This window comes from Takifugu rubripes, chromosome 1 (assembly GCF_901000725.2).
Source record: "Takifugu rubripes chromosome 1, fTakRub1.2, whole genome shotgun sequence".
Lineage (NCBI taxonomy): Eukaryota > Metazoa > Chordata > Actinopteri > Tetraodontiformes > Tetraodontidae > Takifugu > Takifugu rubripes.
In genome coordinates this window covers 6,092,920-6,102,413 of record NC_042285.1, presented here as the reverse complement: position 1 = coordinate 6,102,413, position 9,494 = coordinate 6,092,920, and the positions used below count along the sequence as shown (strand labels likewise).

The 9,494-nt window shown below is 38.1% G+C and overlaps 1 protein-coding gene across 1 annotated transcript in view; it reads right to left on the bottom strand.

Annotated features, from left to right (window-relative positions):
* Positions 1-633: 633 nt before the first annotated feature.
* Positions 634-9,494, bottom strand: part of myo15b (myosin XVB) — a 29,441-nt gene continuing 20,580 nt past the window's right edge. Inside the window, exons 45-66 of the mRNA XM_029826558.1 lie at positions 9,385-9,491; positions 8,838-8,897; positions 8,696-8,771; positions 8,485-8,603; positions 7,921-8,036; positions 7,322-7,463; positions 6,544-6,655; positions 5,911-6,208; positions 5,776-5,824; positions 5,250-5,322; positions 5,082-5,158; positions 4,930-5,006; positions 3,853-3,983; positions 3,634-3,728; positions 3,468-3,545; positions 3,277-3,373; positions 2,740-2,888; positions 2,534-2,664; positions 2,213-2,346; positions 1,965-2,098; positions 1,472-1,612; positions 634-1,256 (exon numbers count right to left, since the gene is read on the bottom strand). Coding sequence (XP_029682418.1) covers positions 1,185-1,256; positions 1,472-1,612; positions 1,965-2,098; positions 2,213-2,346; positions 2,534-2,664; positions 2,740-2,888; positions 3,277-3,373; positions 3,468-3,545; positions 3,634-3,728; positions 3,853-3,983; positions 4,930-5,006; positions 5,082-5,158; positions 5,250-5,322; positions 5,776-5,824; positions 5,911-6,208; positions 6,544-6,655; positions 7,322-7,463; positions 7,921-8,036; positions 8,485-8,603; positions 8,696-8,771; positions 8,838-8,897; positions 9,385-9,491 — 2,468 coding nt within the window. The 3' untranslated portion in view covers positions 634-1,184. The remainder of the gene's footprint in view (positions 1,257-1,471; positions 1,613-1,964; positions 2,099-2,212; positions 2,347-2,533; positions 2,665-2,739; positions 2,889-3,276; positions 3,374-3,467; positions 3,546-3,633; positions 3,729-3,852; positions 3,984-4,929; positions 5,007-5,081; positions 5,159-5,249; positions 5,323-5,775; positions 5,825-5,910; positions 6,209-6,543; positions 6,656-7,321; positions 7,464-7,920; positions 8,037-8,484; positions 8,604-8,695; positions 8,772-8,837; positions 8,898-9,384; positions 9,492-9,494) is intronic.

Sequence of the window (9,494 nt, the reverse complement as noted above, 5' to 3'; positions counted from 1 at the left end):
AAACACAGCATCTTGATTATACAGTTTTCCTTCTCTACCAATAAACTCAATTTATAAGCTGCGTTTTGGTTTGTTTGTTTGTTTGTCTGTTTGTTTGTTTTTAAGTGGATCTTCATAGATTAAAATCTCATTGAATTTGCCCAGAAATTCTAAACAAAACAAACAACATCACCTGAATGCACTTGCTGGGTGACATTATGGTACATTATATTATAACTGTGCTGTATTTTCATATTTGGTAAGTTTCTCTGTTCAGAAGCTACAGTTTGCCGTATAGGCAATTGGAAAAGAGGAATTAAAAGTCTCAGACACTTTGACTCAGACTATTTCTAATAAGTCCAAAGAACAAACCAAAATTTGTTACTAATTTGTTTTTTATGAAAAGCACTGACAGGTAGAATGTACAAAATAGGTGCTGCAGTGTCTACACTTCAGCAAAAGTTTGACTACCGGTATATGTTTTTGTATGGTGCAAGTGCAAGTTAATGACTGGCAGACCTCATTTTACATCTACCTAAAATTAAGAGTAAGTTAAAGAATATATAAGAGCCAAAATAAGAGCCAAAGTAGGGAGTAAAACCAGTGGAATTAGGATTTCAGATGCCAACGAAAAATAATCACATGACACGTCTGTAGTGAGCTTATTTTAATTAGAAAATTCCACATGATAAAATAAATTATTTCAACTGACAGCAAATAACTTAAAAGGTGATATAATTTGAATGTTTGCACTCAGTGAATCATCAGCAAGGGTTTACTTTGACACCTGCCTCCACATAACATCCAAAATGTTCATACAGCTGATAGAAATTCTGCCTTGGTTCAGTTGTGTGACAGTTTAAAGAAAATGTCCTTCAAATAAACCACAACAACACATTTATGAGATCAGATTACATCGATAAATGCATTTTAATGCTCACAAATCTTTACCTTATATTACATGAAGTAATATTAATGTATTCAATTAAAGTAACATTTCAACTGTAGTAAATTTTAATTCAATTATTCCAGTGCCAACAAAAAAATTTAACTTGTCGCAACTGTGGCATCCACTTCTGCTCTGATACACGGCAACATGTCTCACACAAAACACTGGAGACGAAATCATTATATTCCTGTCAGTACTTCATTATCGTGATGAAATTCAGAAAACACAGAAAGGCACTATTGTTTTGTGTGTGCAGCTAGAGGCGATTAGAGCTTGAGGTTTTGACCTCGATCATAAGCAGAGCTAGGATGTGACACAACTCCTTGCCCTGAAAGACATTAACACAAAGTAGATAAGAATTCACATATATCAAATATTAGAAAGAAGACAATACATAAGGATTTAACAACAGCATTAATTATGTTGTTCATTAGTACCCAGGTCATTCTATTTTTATTTTAGAAGTAAGTACCGGTACTTATTTGGAATTTCAGATCTTAGAAGAGAACATTGAAGACTGTAAGAATTCCCAACTCTTTTTACCTGCTGGAGATTAATGGTGATTTTCTTGGGTCTGCTTGGATTTCCAAAATAAATATCCACAGCAGGTGCTTTGCCTTTTTTCTTTGCTGGGAAGGCACGCATTGACTGGATGTCTGCCAGAGGAATTACGAATGATGGCACCTGCAGATGAAAATAAAAATAAACATCGTCTAGTGGAAAATCTCATTGGAGGGAAATTTTAGAGGCCCAAATATGACTTAAGCTTAAATAAATAAATACAGGAATGTGTGTGTGTGTGTGTGTGTGTGTGTGTGTGTGCGTGTGTGTGTGTGTGTGTGTGTGTGTGTGTGTGTGTGTTTATCTTCATTTATTCTGATAACAATCATTTCTAGAAATATTTTTTCAAAAGGGCCATTGTGACTTTAACTAATCTAGCCAAATTTGTAGAAATTAGGGTAATGTTTTCCACACTGTACGGCCAAAGTCTTCAAAAGTCTGAAAAGAATGTAAAACTGAAGTTTTCTGAGGGTACCTGTGTTGCAAGATTGAGAAACAGCACCCCCTCTTGGCTAATGCTGACCATACATGGAGACGGACAGCCTCTCTGGCTCACCTTCTGAGCCAAGAAAATGTTGGTACCAAAGAGAGGTAGGGTGGTCAGAAACTCTAAAAGTCAATAAGTGTTAGAAAAAAATGTCATTGCAACACCATCATCATCATCATCATCATCATCATCATCATCGTAATGATCGAGGATTTGATTAGGAAGATATCACCCACCAATGAATTTTATTTTGGCTTCCTGAGGAGTGAGGGAATGCATGGCAGCAATCTGACCCAAAGAGAAGGTGTAGACCTCTTCAATGTTACTGCTGACTTGTTGCTGCGGTGGGAGGTACTCTTTCAACTCCCCCCTTGAAAGAAAGGTAAGTTTTTTTAACTGAGTTGGCATAAAGAAAAAAAGGATTTTTATTCTCATTTGTAAAAAACAAAACAAAAAACCAACTAGTAATAACATGTTAATTAAACTCAAATACTTTTTTCTAAATGTTTCATATGTCTGTCTGTAATTGTCATTATGTGTGTGGGTGTGTGACTTACACTGAAGGCATGTGCATCCGACCCTGAGACAGATGCTGCAGAGCAGAGAGCTCTGCTGTCTGCTGGACTAATGAAGGCCCTCCTGCAGCAGGACTAAGCATCAGCTGCCCACTCAAATAACCAGACAAAAGCTACACAAACACACATACAAGGTCAGATGGAGCATAATTTTACTGCTTTTTACAGCAGATACATTCCTGCATCACCTGCTGATAGTGGAAGTCCACATAAAGGTCACTGTTGAAAGTCAGTGGAGTGACCCACACCACTCTCCTCAGGGACAAGAGGATGGAGCCATCATCCGATAGAAAGTCCAGCAGGTACTCCTGAGCCTGGGGGGGGCGTACCATCCCGTCTGACAGGAAGTAAAATGGAGGAGGTATAGATTCCATGTTGTTTGAGCCACGCAGCGTGTGTAAGTGATTATGAGAGTTCAGTCTTGTTTGATATTTTTTACTGACAAATTAATCAGATTCTTTTAAATTATTAATATAATCCTGTTCGTGAATCTAAAATCATTTCACAGATGGAATTCTGATAAAAATTATTACATCTAATAATGGATTATAAGAAGTTTTAAAAGTTCACAAAATGGGTAAAGGCACATTTTTTTTCTCAGCAAATATTTTAGGGACTCTCTTTTCTACCCAGCTTCAGTTTACTCACATATCAATGATCGGAGAGTTTAGATATATATTTATACCAAATAGATATACATAGGCATATCACGCCGTATCTGTCACCTTGATTTCTGCAGGCCAGAAGGGAGAATTCTTTGGTCTCTTCAAGATTAGAGATACCCATTTTTTTACAGATCTGCGCTACCACATCTGCTGCCACCTACGGGGCCAAGATGATACAATCAGAGACATGCTGACAGTGAGCAGGACCTTTTATTGTGTTTTTTTAAGAAATTGGTATAAAATGTTCTTACGCTGAAAGTTTGAATCTGGACTGGGAAGTATACTCCTCCTGGCAGCTGGACATTAATCTCTCGAGATGTCTGGCCAGCCTGCACAGGCCAAACCATTAAACCATTAAACTTCATTCAACACAAGGTGAAAATTCTGCCGTTATTGGTTTGGTGCAAGTGAACTTGCCAGAATGGCCCCAATTTCTGCCTGTGAGGGGATGTTACGGCGACCGCCAAAAGCAAGAGAACGCTCCAAATTATCCAGACACATGTAAGCCAGCTCTGTGGACAAAAACATGACTTTGAACATCTGTTGTGTTTTTAACATCACAATGATTCGCTTATTGTTTTTGCGTGTTAATCAGGACTAATCTCTGGCACCGCTGTGTGTACGGTCATGTGGCACCTTTATAATTATTTTGGTTGTCCTGAGTGACGTCCTGCAGGTGCTGGGTGAAATAAGGCTGGGAGGCTGGAGAACAGGGGAAGAACCCGCTCACCAGGTTGAGCAGCTGCCAGCCGAGGGCACAGCTGGATCTGTTCCGGCAAAAAACAAAAATGGCACTGAAACTTGACAATGACTGTTGACTTCAGGCTAAACTTTAAATTCTGGCTTAATCATTCCACAGCAACAATAAAATGAACTGCTAATTTATGGATAATTAACCATTTTATGGATCCAGATTCTCGGTTTAATCATGCCCAAAAGTGAGTTTAATTGTAAACACATACAGCGGCTGTGTCCAAAACCACAGACTACAGTTCAATAACTAGGGAGTGAATCATTTTTAGGGCTGTAATCAGTGTTAAATGAGGAACCTCTGTACCGGTACTCTATTTAGTGCACTTAAAGTATCCCATAATGAATTGTAAAAAGGGATGTCCAATAAAAGTCTCCTAACTAAAGACTCTATCCCATCATTCATTGAGGTCGCAAATGTAAAACAAGACATGACATTTATTATTAAGACCACATTAGTACACTAACAAAAAAACAACCACTGAGTATATTGTAGGAAAGCAGGTTTTCAGTGAGTAGGGAGTAAAGAGTGTTTGAATTTAGACACAATGTTATTATTAATATATAAATTAACAAATGCGTTTAAAATAAGTAAACATTTCTTAAAATTGACTTTACATCATTTCATTTTCTTTTAGGGGATAAAGGTGCTGGAGTCTATCCCAGCTGCAAATGGGTGAAGGCAGGGCCCACCCATGAATAAGTCAACAGCTCATTGCAGAGCCCTATCTGAGCAATTGTGGGTTTGGTACCTTCCTCAAGGGTAAGTTGGCATTGCTCTAAAGGTGTTCTAGCACCTCTCCTCCTACTACCAGAACACCTTCCATGTTTTGTCTGCACCAGGTCTTGAGCTGGGAACCTTCCACTTCTCAGCCCAGTCCTCAACATATGTGTATTTATCAAGGGGATTGAATCTACTGTGTGTTGAGAATATTCATGTCAATGCATGATGCAATAACTCACTGGTTTGGATTGTTGATTGTTTGCTTGATGACCTGGCAGAAGATTTCATCTCTCAGCATCTCCTTTTCCTTCCCTAACTGAATAGAAAACACACACATTAAACAGAAAAAAACATGTATGCATGTAGCGCATGCACAAACAAGGGCACACACCAGTAGGACATTCCTCAGGCAGTCCGAGTGGGAGGATTTCCTCGGCATTGGTATGTCACCCATGAACTGCATGATGTCTGGAAGGGGCAGATACATGGTCATTTGAGGTATGTATGTATGTGTATATACGTGCATTTGCTCACAGCTTATATCTGTAACGACACTCACTCATGAAGCACTGGACAGATAAATCAGTGATTTCAGGATCATTGTTCATAATCAGGGAATCATTTATCGGGGCCTGGAAAAATAAAATAGTAAAAAATCATCATAAAAAGTGGATAAAAGCAAATAAGCACACCGCAGTGGTCAGTTTATGATCTTATTTCTGTTTACCCACCACATTTGTCCCACAATGACCCACATTGATCTTCTTTGTCCTACCCTGATCATTTATCTTTTCTTCTGCCACTTTAACCAGTCCATTTCTCCTCTGTGTCCCACCATCACCATGAATTCTATCTTCTCCCACTTTAACCAGTGTATCCTATCTCTCACAACTTAACCAGTTCATCCATCCTCTCTGTCACACAATCACTATTTATCATTCCTTCATCCACGTTAACCTGACCTTCTTCTTTGTCCTACTATAACCAGTCCATGTATCCTCTCTGTCCAACTACGACCAGTGTATTTGTCTTGTTTAAAGGCAGAATTATTTTGTAGGAATATTACATTATTGCATTGCTCTCACCGGTGTGTGTTGAATCATCTCTGACACTGGAAGACCTGTAGATGCCGCTCTAATAAATAAATAAAATAAAGGTCTAAGCAAATGGAACTAAACATTTTGTCGAACCAAAACTGGTCCTAAATTATTTTGTGATACCTAAAGTACTTCAAGGCAAATTCAGCCATTGCAATGGGGACGTCCAGATCATATAGGGAACCATTGAGGGAACTTTGGAGGATGCCGGGCCCCAAAGCCTCCTGACCGACATCATCACTGCTCGTCACGTTCCTGGAGGAACCTGAAGATGGACCCTTCCCTGTACTTGATCTCATACTTTTCCTTCTCTCATCTCTTCGAATAAGGTGCAGGCTGTGGTAGTCTGGGGCTGCAGACGGCTGGGTGACATCCTCTGGGAAGAGACCAGAGCGCCCCCCAATGGTGCCAAACAGCCAACCTGGTGGAGGAAAATAGTTGCGGAGATCATTAAAGAGACTGAGAGCAAGAGCTCGAAGAGGCATGAAAAGGCAGAAAAATGTCTAGATTTTAGTTGAAGATGGGAAATAAAACAATAGTATTTATTTTTATTCATAAGTAACACAAACAAGAGATAAGAATTTCATTTCAAAATATAGAAAATAAGTGAAAGTTCTGATTTTACAAAGCCGAACATGACTTTTCATGACATCTTTTTCATATTGTAGTTTTTGGTCTTGCAGGTAGTGCCTGAACTAACTGCCTGCAACAGGATGTACTCAGTTATTTAGTTGGGTTTCTTTATAATGACCTCACCTACTTGGAGTCCTTCCATTGGTTGGAGTTTAATGACGTCTCCCTTACTGAAGCTGAGCAGACTTTTGTCATCAGTTGCAAAACTTTTCAATGCGACCACGTGACCCGAATCCTGCACGAGGAGAACAAAGTTTGGAAATTTGATATAGAAAGTGATTTATATAGAAACATATAAAATGTGTATTGCAGTAATCTAGTAATCTGATATATAAACTAGAACTAAATACCTCCACCATGCAGGCCATTTTCCCACATATTATGACTCACACCCATAGTATAGTATAGTATAGTATAGTATAGCATAGCATAGCATAGCATAGCATAGCATAGCATAGCATAGCATAAAATAAAACACATTACAATGACCTTAGCCTTTACAGTGTCCAATAACATGGTAGGTTTAATTACAGTCAAATTCCCTTAGCTTTGGAAGGTCAAAGATTAAAAATTTAACCAGCACTTCCTTGGCCCATTGTCAACACGTCCTATTAATTTCATTAAAATTATTTTAATATGTCTTGCCAACAGCAGATGGACGGACAGATGCCGGAGGTCAGAATCCATTAAAATGCAAACAGGAGTTAAATAACAGTCATTTGACTCTGCCATCTAGCTGTCAGGAGTTTAAACACCACCCCAAATAAACCCATCACAAAGTCTGCGAACTGCACAATTACCAACTAAAAATCACAAAGGTGTTTTTTGTTTGTTTTAACTAATTTAATATTGTGTGTTACCCTAATAGCTTTTAACTAAAAATGAATACTTAAATGAATACCCTGATGAGTTCCTGGAGGAAGAGCTGCACCAGATCAGCAATCTGAGGAGCTTTGGATGTCAGTAGCACCAAATTCTCACCCTTCACCTCGAGCTGAACTCTGTCGGCACCCTGGAGGTCAACGGACAGCAATTCTGCAAAACTGCATCCACACAGATTGGATTCAGTGCCACACAGACCAGTAGCTCGAACTGAACACACGATTAGTTTTATAAAGTCTGTCTAATATGAATAGTAGATAAGTAAACCTGAGTTTTATAAGGCATGGGATACCAACTTTTCAACATTGTTAGTCATTCCAGTAAATCGCTCACAACAAAGCTTGTAGGGTGCTTGACAATATTGGGTGAAACCAACATGAAACTGTTTTGCTGTATACAAAACCATTCTATGTAATGAATGGCAAAACCATCTCTTTCTACATTTTATAATTGCATGTAAAAAAATGTGTGTGTTAAATTAGAATGCAGAAGCTTTGGCTGGAATATGTGATGTAGCTTAAACCAATTAATGTTGTTTGGGATTTATTTTTGGAGTATTTTGTGCAGTTTTTTTAAATAGCTGAAACAGATACACATTACTGTAGTGACTTGCTTAACCTGTAGCTTCTGAGGACATGCAGGTGTTTGGGGTTGATGCCTGAAGCATTGACCACTTTCAGGAATCGAATGCCTCGATGAGACACACCCAAAAGCTGAGTGTCATCACTGTCCGTCTATAACACATGACACATACAGAAAGCAGCTTGTCAATTTTAATAACGAGGCTCTGTTAGGCTACAAAAGACAACATAAATGTATCAATGTCAGGGATAAATGATGTAGCTCAATAATTTTATGGCTAACACTGCACCAATGACATTTTTTTCATTTATACAAATAATTGAACATCCTGCCTGAAAATATACTACTTTTTCATAGTGTATTTGTTGCCATTGGTTATATCGTGAGAGAGGTTAGAGTTCTTACACAACATATATTCAACCACAAAATTCACAAACAAAACTAGATAATTCCTTCAATACTTATTTATTTTTATTTTATTTATTTATTGAAGAGCCCCATATGGTGTATCCAAGTTATTTTGTTTTCACAAATAAAGTAATTTTATATATTAGTTTGTATCACTGACATATGCAATTTGCTGTTGTTTTTAGTTTTCACCTTGACTGGGAACAAGCGGGTGAAATAGTTTTCCCAGTTGTCACGAGCTGCAATGACAATCCTCTTCTTCATGCTGTCATTCTGGATTGTGCTGATAGTTGTTCCCACGTTGAAATGTGCTGGGGAATTAAAAGTAAAATGTTCATTATGTGATTTAGGCTTCCTTCTTTCTTACCTTTCACCCACAAATGATGTCTGTCAAACACCTCACCCAGCAAGTCCTTCATCTTCCTTCTCTCCTCCTTGTTTATCCTCACACAGCTCTCAGAGTAGGTGTCCCTCATGATCTGAGGAAGCACAGGTCATCAAAGTGCAGAGAGTTCAAGGGTCATGACACCTGTGCACAAACTCACCTGTTCACACAGTAGATTGAGTATATAGGGACGATCGAACATCTCTCTGGGGTAAAACACCTGCAACCAGACATGAAACGTGGGGTTAATGTTAGCTATGATTTGTTATTTGGATTGTGTTAGAAGTGCAAAAAGTAAAGGCTACAAAAATATAACAGTAGTAATACTGAAATTACAATATAGTTGTAGGATGCTGAAATGATGTCGTTAAGTTAAAGTAGTAGTAAAACAGTGCGTAAGGGGTTAAAAGAACAGAAAAAGAAATCAGGAAAGCTCATCTCACTCAAAAAACAATTTAACCTATTTCAATTGGAATTTTATCCCCAATTAAGCACTCTGGGATAATATTTATAACAAGTTCTTTGTCATTCAGACTTGGATTTAATATTTTGAATTAAAAGAGAATTACATCATTGAGTTAGAATTTCTAAGCTATGACAATTACTTAATTATGTATGATTTCAACTGGAAAGGAACATATAGGAAAGTTATGGATGATGATGATAAATCCCACTGCAAATGTTGGATAAATCTATGTGACACATACTTCTTTTCGCAAGAACAGTTTTCCAGGTATGTTGGTATAACAGAAGTAGACGCTGGAAGAGAATTGGTGAAGCTGGGAGCGAATGTTTTCCTCATCGGGCATCACATCTA